This window comes from Biomphalaria glabrata, chromosome 10 (assembly GCF_947242115.1).
Source record: "Biomphalaria glabrata chromosome 10, xgBioGlab47.1, whole genome shotgun sequence".
Lineage (NCBI taxonomy): Eukaryota > Metazoa > Mollusca > Gastropoda > Planorbidae > Biomphalaria > Biomphalaria glabrata.
In genome coordinates this window covers 33,023,799-33,041,184 of record NC_074720.1, presented here as the reverse complement: position 1 = coordinate 33,041,184, position 17,386 = coordinate 33,023,799, and the positions used below count along the sequence as shown (strand labels likewise).

Sequence of the window (17,386 nt, the reverse complement as noted above, 5' to 3'; positions counted from 1 at the left end):
AAAAAACAAAAAATGCGAACGGCCTAACCTACTTTTCTTTGAATTGTAAACAAAGCGAATAGACTAAAGTCTCAATCTAGAGATCTATATATATAAATAGATCTAGAGTAGACTGTAGCTTGAGTAGATGCTGCGATTCTGTTAAATGACAATGGCAAAATTTGATTCAACCAAATTTAAAAGACTTTTATTGGCGTCCAAAATGGGACAAAAACTTATTTATGAAGAAGTAACAGGCTCAACAATGGACGATGCAAGACGTCTGGCTCACAATGGTAAGTAATAAGTAATTATAATTATTTTCTAGAGTGACAGTCTAGAGATCTAAAATTATACTAATACTAATAGTCTAATACTAATAAAATACAGTCTACAATCATAATGTCTCCAAGTATAATACTATAAAATAATTTTGGTAATCATGAAGGTTAGCGTCATGGAGTATTTTCAATAGGCCCTAGTAGATCTATATCTTGTTTTCCTAGCCTGACCAATAGATTTGAATAGATGGAGTATTTTCAAGATATCTTGTTTTCCTAGCCTGACCAAAAAAACTAAGTCCGATCTTTGTTAAAACTAAAGAATTAAAATAACTTTGTCAGATCTAGCTAGCTAAGCTATGTATTAATTTTAGAAAGCAGTCAGTTTCTCAATCTGTGTCTCTGTCTCTCCCTCTTCTGTGTCTCTGTCTCTCCCTCTGTGTCTCTTACTCCATCTCACCTCTCTCTGACTCTGTAAGTCTGTTTCTGTGTCTTGTCTTTTTCTCTGTGTGTATATAAATATATCTCCTTTCTCTTTTTCTTTCTCTGTCGATCTGTCTTTCTATCTCTCTGTCTAAGTGTGATGTATGTCTCCAGCTCTTATTTCTCATTCTCCCTTTCTATCTGTCTCACTCTTTCTGGATTATTTGGCTGCACACTGGACAGGCTCTCTCTCTCTCTCTCTCTCTCTCTCTCTCTCTATATATATATATATATATATATATATATATATATATATATATATATACCATACAAAAACATGATCTCCAGTACGCGGTAAACGAATTTGCATACGCTGCTGCCTCTTTCGGTCTATCTATAAACTTCGGGAAAACAGAAGTCATGTTCCAGAAGTCACCCAATAATACATACTCAGCCCCAAGGATCACCATAAACGGACAGCCCCTTAATGTGGTAGACTACTTCACATATCTAGGTAGTATAGTGTCAAATAACACCTCACTTTCAAGGGAAGTTGATAACCGTCTGGCCTGGGCCAGTAGCCTTTTGGATGCCTTCAGGCGAGAGTTTGGCGGAACAAATCGCTCCGCCTGCCTACAAAAAAAAATGTCTGACAGGCGGTGGTTCTCTCAACCCTTCTATATGGCTCTGAGACATGGACACTATACAGAAAACAACTAAGACTTCTTGAGCACCAAAGATGCTTGCACTCCATCATGGACATACGGTGGCAAGACCGCACTGCAAACAGTGATGTCCTTGCGAATGCCGGTATGGACAGTATAAAGGGACTTCTTATGGTCCGGCAGTTATGCTGGGTAGGGCACGTATCCCATATGGAAGACGAACATATGCCAAAGGCAGTCTTTTTTGGTGAGCTAAAAGGTGGTCAAGGTAACAGAGGCGCCCCACGGAAACGCTTCAAAGACCAGCTTAGGCATAAAATTTCCTTGGCTGACATAGAAGAGAGCACCTGGTTGCATGTGGCCTCAGAAAGAGACAGCTGGAGGTCACTCACGAAGGCCGCAGGATACACATTTGAGACCAAAAGAAAATCCGCTGCGGAGGACAAACGCAGACAGCGAAAAGAAAATCTAAATCAACCTCTTGTGGATGATGGTTATGCTTGCCCTGGATGTGCAAAATATGTAGGTCACAGCTGGGGCTGTGCAGTCACGGGAAATGCTGCACTCCTTACTAATCTTCGGACTCGAAGACAAACAGTATTTTATTATATATATGTGTTAATTCAGTAATACATTATAATTTGATACTTAAACTTTACTAAGTCATTGGTTATCCTGGCTGATTTAGGCAGCTCTAATGAAATTAAGGAGAATTTGTCTTTCTAGCAATGAAGTAAGACATTGGCCTTTATCCATGTGTCTTTTTGAGCATTTTATCATATTGTGTTTTTTTTTTATTTTTAAGTTAATGAGAGGCATAACCCTCCTCTCTGTTCTGGGTAAAGTGTTCAGTAATGTACTGCTATGATGGCTTCAACTTCCAAAGAAAAGGCTCAGAGAAGAGCAGTCAGGCTTCCAAAAAGGCAGATCATGCACTCAAAAGATTTTCATACTGTGAATCATCATTGAGCAAAGCCTGGAATACTAAAAAAGGCTGGTGCTATGTTCTGTAGATTTTTTAAAAAGTATACTTTGATAGCATCCATCTTGAATCACTCTGGAAAATAGCAAGACAATATTGCATCACACAAAATTTTGTCCATAGTCTTCGACATCTCTATAGCAAATCAAGCTATTGTTTTAGAACACATGATGGAAAAAACGATTCCTTGATATCGAGATGCGTATCTTATCCATATTTCTCTTTCTACTAGCCATCGACTTTGTCAAAAGAAAAATAAACCAGGCTGCATCCAGTACCTCTTGGCATGAACCAAACTGTCAGATGAACCTGGACTTTGTGAACTAGAGAATGCAATTCAATGATGACAGAGAGCCTCGATAACGGTGCACTCATCTATGGATAAAACTTGATAAAACCAAAGTTATGTGTATTGGCTACAGGTGAACAAGTGCCCTCATCAACATTGGGCATATCTTGAACAACTAGAGCAATTCACCTATTTAGGCAGTGTAGGATAGGATGCATAGGATGTTGCAACTCATACAGGGAATTATAGGGGGCATTCAATAATTTATGCCTATCTAGACAAACAAATCAGCCTGGAGACCAAGATCCACATCCTCATCCTAATGGTCACCCATGGTCATGAGCCATGGGAGTCACACATTAAGGTTAAAAAGAGACTAAACATGTTTCAGCACTGATGGCTGAGAAGGATCCTAGGAATGACATACCAAGATCATAAAGAAGTCCTCTCCTGCATTGGCACTTGTCCCTTTGTGAAATGGGGACCAACCAGTGTATAATATTCATGGGACAAGATAAAACATGTTTTCCAAGTCATGTTAGCTGAAAAGAGGAAAGTGAAAACAAGGAAGTCCATGTATAGTATGGCATCACATCTTCTAAGAAGACCTAAAAATTGTGAGTATTATTTGGGTGGAGAGAGCTTGCCGCCCTATGTGCTGAATGGCTTGGAATTATCAGATCTTGAGATCTATGAGTCAGATGATGTGAAGGTCATCTATTTCTGTGGCTCACAGTTAACTACTGTGTCATGTGATCAACCGCCTTTACTTTTGTCCAACTAATGTTAGGTACCCATAAGAGCTTGGTGGATTCAGAGGCACCCTAAAGATTCCAAAATTAAAAATCCCAATCTTCATCTGGATTCAAACCCCGGATCCTCTGGTTGGGAAACCAAGTGCTTTACCAATCAACCACCACTCCTTCTTTGGTAGGACCTAAGTCTTATCTTATTCATGGTAAACCAGTTACACAGAATAAAAACTCTTATAATATAATCACAATTGATAATATAATCAATAATCACAAAATGAAAGTTGTTTTCAATGCAAAGTTGTTAAGTCTTATGTTTATTTACATTAACAAGACTAAGATCATTTTAGTTTTTACTTTAGGCTTATATCGCTAAAAAAAAAAAAATCTCATCATTTTCTGAGTCTGAATAAAACTTTCTTTTCCTGAAGCAAATAGAAGAATAAGTTTATTTATGAGCTAAAAAAATGTTTTAAGTTTTAAAGTTATGAAAAAAATTTTTTTTTTTACATCCAGTTAATTTACTTTCTTTCTTTAATAACTTATTTAGATATTTAGATTTAAATTTTGCAAAGAAAATAGATCTGTGTTTTTCTTACATATCTTTTTAAATAAATGCTCTCATACCTTGGAATTTTATGGATTGTAGATTTTGAAATATGATTACAAATGGACTAATAAAAAAACTACAGCAAAACGTTTTAAATGTCTCTGATGTTTCTTTAGATTTGAAAATAATTTCATCCTAGCCTAAACCTCCCGAAGGACAAATGGGGATGGAAGCAGGCAGGGTATGAATCCAGGAAAATTCCAGACCATCCGAATGACACTCCAGTGTGCATACCACTCAACCAAGCAGCAGTAGTAATAAGTATATTGTTTTAAAATATAGCCCATGGATAGTATTTGGGTTAAGAAGTTTTTGTGAAAAAAAAAACAGGACCAAAGTTTTTAAATCTTTTAATGATTGTTGATTGTACTTAAATTAGAAACCTTACCTTACATCTGGCTAATCTCTCCTTGTAATATCTTTTACAATGCTATGTAAATAACATTTGTACTATGTCAGATATCTGCTGTTTTTGCTGGGTAGGAATCTAAGACTAAAAATCTCTTGAGGTAAAGGTTTGAAATTATCAAGCCAGAGCTGTCTGAAAATTAATCAAGTCACATTGTATCCTGCCTTGAGTATTCAACCGACTTAATTAGGCTTGGCTATGCTCCTAATTAGGGCTGCTCAGTCCGTCAGGTAGCTGAGGGATTCCACTGCTGCTTAGTGTCACTGGTGAATGACCATATAGTCTGAGCTGCCTGTGTTCAGGGTTGCAGCTATAGCTTCCTTCCACTTTAAACAACACATCAACCATACTTTCTTGCCTTAAAGCCTATCCATTTCTTGTAACATAATTAGTTCAGGACATCTGGGGACATTTACAGACTTTTTAACAACAAACATTGAATTCCTCTGGATACATAGAAAAGGATTCAAAGAAAATGATATGGATATTTTTTTATTGCTAAGGAATAGGTTCACATTTATCATCTTTTGGCAGATATGCCCCACTTGAAAAAGACAATGTAAATGCTAATTTTTAATATGTTATTGATAGTGTATGTCAGTTGTGTATGTGTATTCAGTATGAAATTGTTTATGTTATAATGTATGAGCGATAGCAAAGAGCAGGGGCCAGTTGCCCTAGTTGTTGGTGTCTGTTTCTATTTTAGAAGTAAATATTCGAAACTATTTGACCTATTAATTTTTATGGTTTTGTAAATTTGATAGTTAAAATGTGATTCTATCTTACAATTAATAATAGTATTAGTGTTAGTATGGAGGCATGGTAGCTGAGTAGTAGAGCACTTTGCTTCTGAATTGATGGTCCTGGGTTGCAATTCTGGTAAAGACTGGAATTTTTAATTTCAGGATCAATAGGGCATGTCTGAGTCCACCCAGCTCTAATTGGTACCTGACTTTTGTTGGGGAAATGTAAAGGTGGTTGGTCATTGTGCTGGCTACATGACACCTTCATTAACTGTGGGCCACAGAAACATATGACCTACTTTATACTTCATCTTCCCTATAGTCAGCATGATCTGAAAGAGGAACTTTACTTTTTTTTTAAATTAATTTTAATACTAGTAGTATAGAATGTTTTTATTGCTGGAGACTATTTACACATTTATTTCTTCAGGTAATGAGTATCCTCATGGCACAGCTGTCTTATCCGAGAGGCAAACAAAAGCACGAGGCGCTAAAGATCATACATGGGATGCTTCCAACACTGGGAATATATATGTCTCATTCATTTTACACCTGCCAGCAACATATAAAGTAGGTTTCATTTTAAATTCTAGGTGATTTTGATTTTAAAGATGTCAATTTATGTAAAATGTAGTAACATGTCCTTATAATTTAGCATCCCTCTATTCTTTGAATTTGTTACTTTTTTTTTTTTTTGGTATTACTGATGTGCTTATAGATGTTTGGTCTTTACATTAGGAAAGTTTTACAAGAAACAGATGATACCGACTTAAATATAACATAATTAGATGTTATCATAATTATAAACCATTTAGAAAAAGGCTGGTTAACTTACTATATTCTGCAGGTGTTACACTGAACTTGTTTCAAACTTATGCTAATGAATTAGCAGTTTATGTATTCGTGAAAACGTTATCTCAAATAAAAGATGTGATCAAATTTGTTTGTCCTAGCCGAATTTAACGAAATAAATGCTGCTGGTATTTACTCACAGTTTAGCTATGGCGTACTAAAAAGGAGGAGCATGGCTGCTGAGTGATAAAGCACTTGGCTTCTGAGCTTCATGAGTTTGTATCTCTATGAAGACTTGGATTTTAGAATATTATTGAGTCTCTCCATCTTTAATGCTACTTGACATAAGTTACGGAAGATTTTTCTTCAGGCTATTTCAGGACCATCCTGCTTACAGTTATAATAAAGCTCATAAAAAAGTTCAAATAGTGAGAAATAATGATATATAGTCTAAAATTATTAATTTTTTAAATGAACCTTTAAAGCATTATCTTTAAAGCATTTAATAATTATTTAGGTTTCTTCTTCTCAATAGCTTTTAGCTGATGAGATTTAGGCACTTTTGTAGACTTATTTAGGTTTGAACTCTGTACTTTAAAGTAATTAAATTATCTTTTTATAAAACAAGTCTCTTTCTTCAACATTATTGTCATATTGTGGGAAGCGTGGTCGAGACGCTAAGTAAGCTTGAACTTGGCTTGGCTACCTATGATGGGGGCTCGAGGTTGACACCTGACTAAGCAGATTTATGTTTACTGAGCGCCTAAAGGCAGCACAGAAAACCTTCTCAAAGATACCCCCTCCCCCACCAGTCCACAAATGAGATTGGACCATAGCGCTCTGAGCATGCTATAAGCATGAAAGTAGCGTTATATAAGAGTAATAACTTTTTTAAAAGTATTAACACTGTTTTAGGGTATCTAGAAAGGTCATTAATAATTAGCACTGCTTAATATAAAGACACTTCACAAAATAAATCCCCAAAACTCCAGCTATCCAGTAAAGAGCAAGTTTAATACATATCTAGGAAAACTCAATGACACTTATACACCTGTCTTCTTCCAGTCTGAGAAAACAACTAACTTCAACTTCAACTAACTTACAAAAGTCCCTTGTCATACATAAAATCAAAATATGCAGTCCACATATCATGCATACTGTTCACATTCATACCATTGTCATACATAAAATCAAAATATGCAGTTCACATATCATGCATACTGTTCACATTCATATGTATTTCTTTCATACCTGAACCACAACAAGAAAAATTAAATACATTCATCTAACTGTACATGCTACTGACAAACTTGATCTTTTTATTTTTGTCAGACACATGAAGGTAGATTTGATCTTGAAGTTGCGGCTTGTTTAGCTGTACTAGAGACTGTAAAGAAATATGGTGTTACTCAAGCTGTTTCAAAGTGGCCAAATGACATTTGGGTTAAAGGTCACAAGTTAGCTGGTTTCTTGGCAGAAGATGGTAGATACGACATACCAGGTTTGACATTTTAAAAAGCATTGTTTTTATGCAGTTAAACTTTAAAATGGAAATTAACCTGACTGTCTTGTTGAGTATGGTTTGAATGATTGCTGGACATGCTGCTCTTGATGTGTGAGATTCTTTTTTATGATAGAAAAAAAGTGGCCTGTTGGTTAGGATTCTTGTTCTTTTGATTGAGTCTGGGTTTTTTTCTCAGAATTTAAAAATATTTCTTTGTCTATCCCTCTTGTAAATAGCTATGTTTTCAGTTATTGAAACCTATAGGGCTGAAATTGAAATAATTAGCAATTTAAAAAAAAGTAGTTATAATTTCAGATACCAATTTGTCAACAATAATCCCCATTATTATATTGCTAGAGCATCCAATGACAAACTGTGTAGGACTCTATAAAGAAATGTGAAAGAATGAAGCAATTAGTTGACATGTTTTGCTGAATTTGAACACAATAAAAAAACATTTTAACAATCTGAAGCATAATAACATTATTTTTCCCTTGGTCTCTCAGCCTAATGGCCTTATGAAATAAAGGATACTGGCGTTACATTTACATTTTAAATATATCCAGCTTAAAAGAAGGGGCAAGGTGGCTAAGGGATATAGAACTTGACTTCTGAACTGAGGGGTTATGACTCCTGCTAAAGACTTTGATTTTGAATGTAGTTTATTTTATAATGTTCCTTAGTCCACCAACTCTAATGGGGACATTAGTAGGGGAAATTAAAGAAAATCAGTTGTTGGGCTGGCCACATGACCTCCTCATTACTGTCAGACATTCAAACAAATGAGCTTTTTATCATCTGCTCCATCGACCACAGAAATAATTTTTTAAAATGATTTATGCTTATATTTTTTTTATAAGTATTTTTGTTCTTTTAATCCCTTTATTACTGCTGGCTGTCCATATAAAATCTTGATTGTCCATATTGCGCTATGAAGTTAATGTAACATTTCTTACATAATTAAAAAATCCTCTTTAAAAGTCAGTAAGGGTAGGGGTAAATAAACCTTTTTGAAAAGGCATTTCATTCAATAAGTAGAGAAAGGACAAGGTCATAACAATGGAGAAACTTGAAGCTTTGCCAAGATTGAGGACGCAAGAAGTTTAAAATGTGTGAATGGGTTAGTTTTAGTCAATGGTTGCATCCAACTGGAATGAAAAGGGTAAAATGAAAAATAGATACTTTCTGTTATTAGCTAAAGATTTTTTTTTGTTTTAATCCAATTAGTCAAACGTTGTATTAATTTCAAAATAATTTCATGCATTTTAGGTAGCCACAATAGCCTTCTTATTCTCGGTATGGGAATAAATGTAAATGCTGATGTTAGACGCAGTGCTGAGTTGAACAGTATTGCAACTAGTTTACTCTGTGAGAAAGATGGTCAAGCAGTAAGCAGGTAATGGATGAAAACAAATATAAAATTCTTTTCATTCTAATTTTTTAGTTTAAACATTTGTGAAAGAGATATTTCATTGTTTTAAGTTTTATTTTTTTATTTTTGGTTTCTTAACAGAGAACAGTTTTTTGCTGATGTTTGCTTAATCTTGGAGAAGAGGTTGTCCTGCCCAAGAGAAGATTTGTTGTCAAATTTTAAAGCTGTGAATCTGTTTCGCGAACATAGCAAAATTGTTGTGTCATGTTTATCTGGGGGTGCAGCAATAGATGCAGACTTTATTGAAATCTGCAATAACTGGGACATCATGTTTTTAGGTTTGATACTTATAATTCTAATTAATGAGATTTTTACAATTATTTATTAAGTTATTTTAAAAAAATGCATATGTTTTTTTTTATGTATGTTTGTTCTTTAATCACGTTATCACTTCTGGGTGTTCTTTTAATTCCTTGATTGTCCACATTAAATTGTCCCATAATATTCTTGAATATGATTTTATTGAAAATCCAATTTCAGGAAGCAGCAATGTAATGACTTTGTTTTGAGAGTTGTGTTCTACACACAATCAGTTATACTCTGCCTTTCAAACTATCGAAACATCTTTGGGTTTGGAGGTGTATATAAACACACTTAAGAAGCAAATATTTTTTATTAAGTTTAATATATCTTTACACTCAATTATTATTTTAGCTTTTATATAGCGCTACTTTCATGCTTATAGCATGCTCAGAGCACTTTGGTCCAATCTCATTTGTGGACCAGTGGGGTGAGGGGGTATCTAGGAGTTGGTTTTCCTTGCTGCCAGTAAACGCAACTCTGCCCAAGTCGGGTGTCGAACCTCGAGTCCCCTTCTAGGTAGCTAAGACAAGCCAAGTTCAAGTGCACTTAGCCTCTTGACCACGCTTCCCAATTTAATTAAACAGTTGCTACAGGAATCAACAAATTTACATAAAATGTAAAGTCACTTGTATTAATTAAATGAGTAGTAGATTAATTTGACAAATAATATTATTGTTAAATAAAGCATAGTGAATCAAATTCTGATTATCAAAGGTTGACTAATGAACAATGATCCTGATTGCTAGCTTTGTTTTCCTTTTCCTTTTTTTTATGTCACAGTCTCCTAAAAAGACTTTTTTTTTACCTTTTCTTCAAACCTTCTCTCTGAGTCACACACACGTTACTTTCAGCTCACATTACTGATCCATCTCAACTAGCCGACTAGTGAGTCGAAGCGTGACAAGCAACGCATATAGTTTATTTATGGTCATGAGCATTCTCCACTTAGTGCAAATCTTTGTGACCAACACTGAAGAGTGGTCTTGATTAGAGCTAGTTCCAAATATCTCAGAGCCTGTTAATTTGATAAAGTCAGTTCTATATTACCATGAACCAGGCAAACACAACTCAAGTTAAGCTTTGAGGCTTAACAAACTATATTACCCTCTTTCCTATTGTCTTTTTTTTTCCTTTTGAATTTAATGATATCCTAGGTATTCTATAGAAAGCCACTTTCTTACACATTGTTAGCAACATAAATGAAAATATGTCAATATAATTTCAATTAAATATCTTTAAATTTTAACAAGTGGACATTTTGAAAATCAACTAATTTTTATTTCAGATAATAGCACGGGAAAAACAATGACTGGCAATTCACAAAATTTTTCAGTTAGGCCCAAAGTTTTGAAGAAAATTCTTGTTGTAACTTCTGGACCACATAATATGTCAGCTAGTCATCTTTCCAGGTGGTTTATGTCCATACTTGACACATCTAAGTTTGTGGTGTGTTTAGTGCCAGAAAGTGCAATTACAACATCAGGTATTTTTATAATCTTTTTCTGCAGTAAATATATGAAATTTCTAAAATTGTTTTATGGATTAATTTATTTTTTTTTAGGATTTTGTTGTTTTTCTATGTTGTTGTTTTTTTTTTTGTACTATTTTATGTTTTTTTTTTTGCATTTACATTTAAGATCTGCTAAGATTATATGAATCAGGTTCCTTAATATACTTGTTTCTAATTTTGAAATATTTCTGCTATTCTAAAATGGAATTATGATTATTAATAAGTATTTTATGTTATATTATTAAAAAGCAGTTGTAGTTAAAGTAGTAACACCTTCATCAAAACTCAAGAAATCATATCTTACAGTTACAGAAAACCCATCAAGAAAATTGGCTTTTATATCCTTATGCCAAAATCTCCTTTATGCTTTGATTTGCTTTTAAGTTTTAAGATTACTACATCGCTAACCCTAATCTCCTGCTGAACAGCAGGGTATTGGATTGGGCTAGTTTTGAACAATGAATCTTAGTACAACAGTATGAAGCACTTAGTACATGACTCAGTATTATGTTCCCTAGAAATAAAGACAAATGGAATACTGAGCCCCTAAAAATTGTTTTTACATTTCTAATGGTTGTCAAATTAGTCATTTTTTTGTATTTGATGAAGCGTTGAACTGCACTCACTGTTTGTTATTCTCTAATAGATGCATGGATGAAGAGTTGTTCTTTGCTAGTCATTGCTGAACAGACTCATGAACCTGAGTTGCTTGGGGAGAATATTAGTATATACCTTAAGTCTGGTGGTTCTGTATTATCCAATGGATTTGCTTCTTTATTTTTGGCTAAACATTTGGGTAAGTTAAAGTAATTTTTTAATCTTATTATTTTATTTTTTTTGTGTATGGACAATAAAAAACCCCATACTAGAAATAATGTTTCGACATTTGATCAAAAGGAAGAAACAATGGTCTTCTAACACAGAGGTTCTAAAACTTTTTAAAACTGGGTATCCCTTTGTATAATCAAAACTTGCCCACTGACCCCTAAGTGAAAAAAGCTACAGGAGTGTTTATTGATATTATTGCTTTTGTTTGAAATGTAAAAAATTAATAATTTGGGTGAGGTTGATGAAATTTTATGGGTGTATTTATGCCAGGCTCATCACACACAAATTTCTAGTTGGTTTCTTTTATTTGTAATGAGGTTGATTATGACAATAATTTTTATCAATTAAGAAGATGGGAAAGCAGTCAACAACTTCTGTACAATGACCCATACTTGCAGGATATAAATTTGAAATATGTTTTTGAAGCCAGAATTTGGGGTATCCTTGTTTAGACATTGGTTTAAGTTTCTCCGTTGTGGATATTTGAATAAGCTACTTCTGTATTAGTATGGATTCATCTATGATTGGAATATGAGTTTTTCCATGCACAAAAGAGTTCAATACCTAGTGGGGAATATAAAAAAAAAAGTTTCTCCTTTCAGACCTTACGATCTATGGGGCAGATGATGTTATGTCATCTATTACTTTGGCGAATGATTAATGAGAAGGCTTTCATGTGGCCCATTAGAGTTGGGTGGTTTCAGGGGCACCCTAAAAATCCAGAAATTCAAAATTTCACATTTCACTGAGATTTGAACCCAGGACCCCAGGCTCACAAACCAAATGCTTAACCACTCAGCCACCGTGTCCCAGTTGGGAATATCTAAGTGAAGAATGTAAAATCTTTGGCTTAAGTCAATGTAAAATATTACATAATAGTTTATAAAATGGTAATGATGAGCGAGTTTATTATTATTCAAATTATAAGATCAGATGAGCTTGCTTTTATCCAAGTAGTTATTTTATTTTAATTAATTACAATTTTCATCTTTCTGTGGAACCCCTTCGATCATCTCAGGGTTTGCAGAACAAAGTTTGAGAACCTCTGTTATAACATATTTAGATATATATATAAGTAGATCTAAACATTTGCTAATAAATTTGAATCATAGTAGAGACTTAGAGCTTGGCTAGTGACCTAGAGCCATAGAGTTCTGCTATGTTTGAGATTTGATCTATGCTTCACAATTTATTTTTTTTTAATTTCCTTGAGTCATGCTTGAAGCCCCCGACCAATCAGAGGCCCTTGGTGGCCCTGCTATCATCAAATGTAAAATGCTAGCATTCACATAATATCTAGTGACATAATAAATCACCTCAATAAACATAAAATGATAATGTCCTAACTTCACAAAACATAGATTTATGACACTGAAATTTGATCAGGTAAAACTTAACAACTCCTATTACACTTCAGTATGGCATTAGACCAAGTTTCCCAATCTAGCTTTTTTTAAAAAGATAAAATGCATTGGCATTTCTAGTCTATTACACCAATGGTTCAGGGATTCCCTAAAAGGCAGAGCGAACTGGAATCATAAGTAGCTGCAAATCAACATCTAAGTAGTCTTAGGGTCACTTCTGTTTCATAAATTACATAATCGACCTATCAAATTGAATTAATTCAGGAATTAAAAATTATTAATAGTTACAAAAAAACAACAGAAAATTAAAATAAAACTAAGAAAAACAAGGTTACAAAGACAGTTTGTGTGGAAACACAAACTCAAAATCGGCCCCCGAAGTGGTCCACCCAGGCAGGCTTCAATATTTTCAGAAAGAACATCCGAATGAAATTATATCAAAGACAAATGACAGATAAGAATGGAAAAAGAAGGTTGACAGATATTGTGTAGTGCCCCAACAGTCCAGCAGTGAAAGTGAATGTAAAGTTAGATGTGAACCTGGCCTAACTAGTTCCACTTTCAGACCTTGTGGTCTATTGGGCAGATGATGTAAAGTTTATCTGTTTTTGTGGCCTACGGTTAACGAGGGTGTCATGTAGCCAGCACAACGACCAACCGCCTTTACTTTTCCCTAACTAATATCAGGTACCCATTAAAGCTGGGTGGACTCAGAGGCGCCCAAAGATTCCGAAGTTGAAAATCCCAGTCTTCACCAGGATTCGAACCTGGGACCCCCAGTTCAGAAGCCAAGCACTTAACCGCTCAGCCACCGCACCTCCCCTGTCTTATTATTGATCTAATTGTTTTGAAAAGTCTCCGTTGCTTCGTCAAATCCTAAAAAAAAAGAAAATGCTATTTACAAGATTACTATTCATTTTAAATTATATCTAACTTATAATGCATACTAAATAGATTTTTTTCTCTTTAAACAATAGTAAACATTTGTTTGTGTGTAAATATAGTACTTAGTATAACAGAACTTACAGAACTTAACAATACAAATATAAAAACAAAAATTTTTGACAAAAAATCTAGAACTGTTTGCATAAATGTGATAAAAATATGGAAAACGGTCATCTCCCCTAATAAAGAGCCACAAGTGTTTGAGTGTTTAATAGTTAATGTAAAAGTGGTGTATTTTTATGAAAAAACTGCTTGCATAAGTGATTAAAAAAATTAGATTTTCGGCTTTCAGAAAAAAAAAGTAGCCATTGAATCAGAACTTTGAATGGTCTAAAATATTGAGATGTCGGATTGTCACTATCTTTTCTAGTTTATATCTAAACGGGACAGATGGACAGACATTTCACACAAAAAACTAATTGTGTCTTTTCCCCTTTTGGGGGCCGCTAAAAATTTAAGTTAAAATAGCAATAAAACATAAAACACTCAATAATAGCTTACAAATACTTGAAAATAATATCTTAAAATACTCTGAAAGACCCAAAGATAATGTCACATTTTTTAAATCCATAATTAATTTTAATTATTTTCAGATATGTGTTTTTATTTCTTTTAAAGGTGTACACATGAAAGAAATTCAACTAGATTCTTTTATCTCAGAAACAAACCTTAGTCTTGTTCGTCTACATATTGAGACAAATCTTGAATCCAATGAGAAGCAAACACCACAAAATGGTGTTAATAATCTCAGCAGTGATTGTATGTTGGATAATAACTCAACAGCTTTGGCCTTGTCTTCCAAGCCCATCCTCTTCCCTACATGTTGCACATGCTTCCAGTTTTATGAAGATGAAAAAGCCCTTCTGTATGAAAGTGGCCAGACAGTGGGCCTCGAGATCAGTGTGGACACTATAAATTCATTATGCATAAACAATGGTGATGGTGATCATTCACAGGACTGCCATAAATCTGGATCCCCAACTTCCATCCAGCTGAAAGCTTTTTACTTGAACAGTGATAAATTGTGCAAATCTGTTGCCCTGTTCATTCAGAACTCCGGTCATGGGGGGAAGGTTGGCTTCCTTGGCTTTGATGCAGGTGTGGATGATCCATCTTCTGTTAGTGACACGCCTGAGTTTTCTGATGCACATTCTGACAGATTTAGAAGAGATAAATTAATGATGCATGTGTTAGATGTTTTATTGGGGTGACTTCATAAGTGATAGTAAAAACTATTCTCTCTATTATTTGCAATACCAGTACATACCTCTGAGAGTTGTTTCAAAAGATGCTTTAGTTTTCCTAATACCAGATAGTCTAACTGTGCATTTCATTTAAGCTTACATACACTTTAAATAAGGAAGGGAATGAAAAAAGAATTACGTTTCAGCTGAACTGTTTATTCTTAACAATTTTTTATATTATTTCTTATTATCTCATCCATTAAGTAAAGGCTATCAATACAAAACTATATTTGCTCAGATATAATTGATATTTTCATCCATTATTTGCTCAGATGTAATTCATATTTCTATTCATTGTATACCATTTAGTAAAGTAAATCTATTTAAATAGAATTTTTTTTTTTTTGAGAGAGGTAGAAAACTGTTTTTAGCAACTACTTTTTATTTTCATATATTCTACCAAGTATTGGGATTACTTGTAATTGAGATTAAAATGCTTGAGCAATCAATGCTTTCATGTTGAAATCTAAATGCTGCATTATATACAAATCCATGTTATAACTGTGTCTAATATGTAATTGTTATTATGGCCAGATATTTCTTGTATAGTATTTTAAGGAGAGAAACAAACACCTCCCTAGTCATGTGTTGATTTTTTGGGGGGTGTATTGTGAAGAAATGTAAGCCTATATTTTACCTCCTATGTACTTAGATAGTTTGTACATTTTTGGGGAAAAGAGTCTTTCTTTTAAGTTTGACCTGTTATCTCTTTTTTGTGTGTTTTCTTTAACCACTTTTTTTTTTTTATGTGGAACTGGTATTCAAAAGTGTGTTTGAATTGTACAGTTTAAAAAAATCCAATCTTTTGTAATCAAATATTTCAACTATAATGTCTTTTTTTTAATCTTGATCTATTACCAACATAGATATTCAATTATCTTGATGTTATGAGATTTAACTTTTAAGGGCATTTTATGTTCATATTATACTGATGCTTACCCCACTTATTGAAGTGTCCCAGAATCCATCATATGCAGTCATACCAATGATTTTAATACATGTGTCAACAAGATTTAGGCAACTTTATGATATAAATACCTCATTTGACCTTGTCACAACATAGTTTTTTTTTTTTTAAGTAGCAAAGTGTTCAAAGAAATGTTCTATATTTATTTTTTGTTACCATTTATCATATTGGATATCTTATTTATAATTATGTTTCACATACTGAAGATGTGTGGGAAAACTCATGGCCTGTACTCTGTGTGGTGAAGGTTTCATTTTCAGTTGTGTAGTGGGAGTGGGGTGGCCTTAAATTGTAAAGTCTTTAATTCCAATGAATAGTTGTTAAGCATTGTCGTTTAAATGAAACCATATGTGTTTATTTTTACTCCAATGTGATGACTTGTGCTATTCCATTCAACTCAATAGAATGCCTGTTTTTCTGGTGAAGACAGTAATAGTGGTTGTTGTACTGTGGTTGTTGTACTAGCTTTAGTAAGCAGTCATTTATGAAATTTTGTGAGCATTATTTGCATGCATGATAGTGGGAAAGGGGAAAGTGCCCATGTTATCTGTCACTCTTGTTATAGCTATCCGTCATGTCAGAGGGATAAATAACGAGGTGTTTTGTAGGCTATTCCTAATGTGCGACACTTTCTTGGTCAACTTAAGGATCTCCAGGTGATGTTTTATTCCCTTCTCTTTTTTTTTTAAATTGGCTTAGTCAGTATTAAATTACAGTATGAATTAAGTGGTTGTTGGTATCACCTCATAATTTAGAACCATATATACATTTATTTCTTTTAACATTAGCATAAGGTTTTACAAAACAATTGATGAAAATGTGCTAGCTTTGTATTTACATATAAATTATTTTTTTGAGCTCCAGATTTACAACTGTTATAGCATTGTATTATATTTTCAAATAATATGTATATATGTGAAATGGAAAGATACTATTATAAAGCAACATTTATTTTGCAGCTAGAGTATATCTTAATGGTAAGTTCAACAGCTGCTTTGTACATTGTAAGATTTGTCTCAATGAAAATGTTGGTCTTCTAAGGTTTGGTGCATTTGTGGGATACTTTTTTCTGATTCTAAAAATTCAGAATTTAGATAAATCAGATTGTTCTCTTTTTTTTAAATTAAAAGTCATTCCAACTAAATTAATTTTTTTTTTGTCATTTTTTAATTTTCTCTTTCTTTCATCTAATAAATATATAATAATAATACATCTTTCTCTGTTCTTTTTTAGTACTTACCTTAACTTTCACTGAAAACTGAGGATGTCTGATTAAGAGGTCAAAGTAGAATTCCCCTTTCAGACCTTGCAATTTATATGACAGATGATGTTAAGGTCATCTGTTTCTTTGGTCAATGGTTAAC

General features: G+C 33.6%; 1 protein-coding gene across 2 annotated transcripts; it reads left to right on the top strand.

Annotated features, from left to right (window-relative positions):
- The first annotated feature begins 7 nt into the window (after positions 1-7).
- LOC106066185 (uncharacterized) lies at positions 8-17,232 on the top strand. 2 transcript variants are annotated; one of them, XM_056043906.1, is made up of 8 exons: positions 8-275; positions 5,564-5,703; positions 7,258-7,426; positions 8,699-8,825; positions 8,943-9,139; positions 10,450-10,647; positions 11,321-11,470; positions 14,430-17,232. In XM_056043906.1, the coding sequence occupies exons 1-8, from the start codon at positions 146-148 to the stop codon at positions 15,020-15,022; spliced, it is 1,704 nt and encodes a 567-aa protein (XP_055899881.1). In that variant the 5' UTR covers positions 8-145; the 3' UTR covers positions 15,023-17,232. The 2 variants fall into 2 exon arrangements, with proteins under 2 accessions (XP_055899881.1, XP_055899882.1); XM_056043907.1 differs by lacking the exon at positions 8-275 and adding an exon at positions 2,096-3,236.
- Positions 17,233-17,386: the final 154 nt, after the last annotated feature.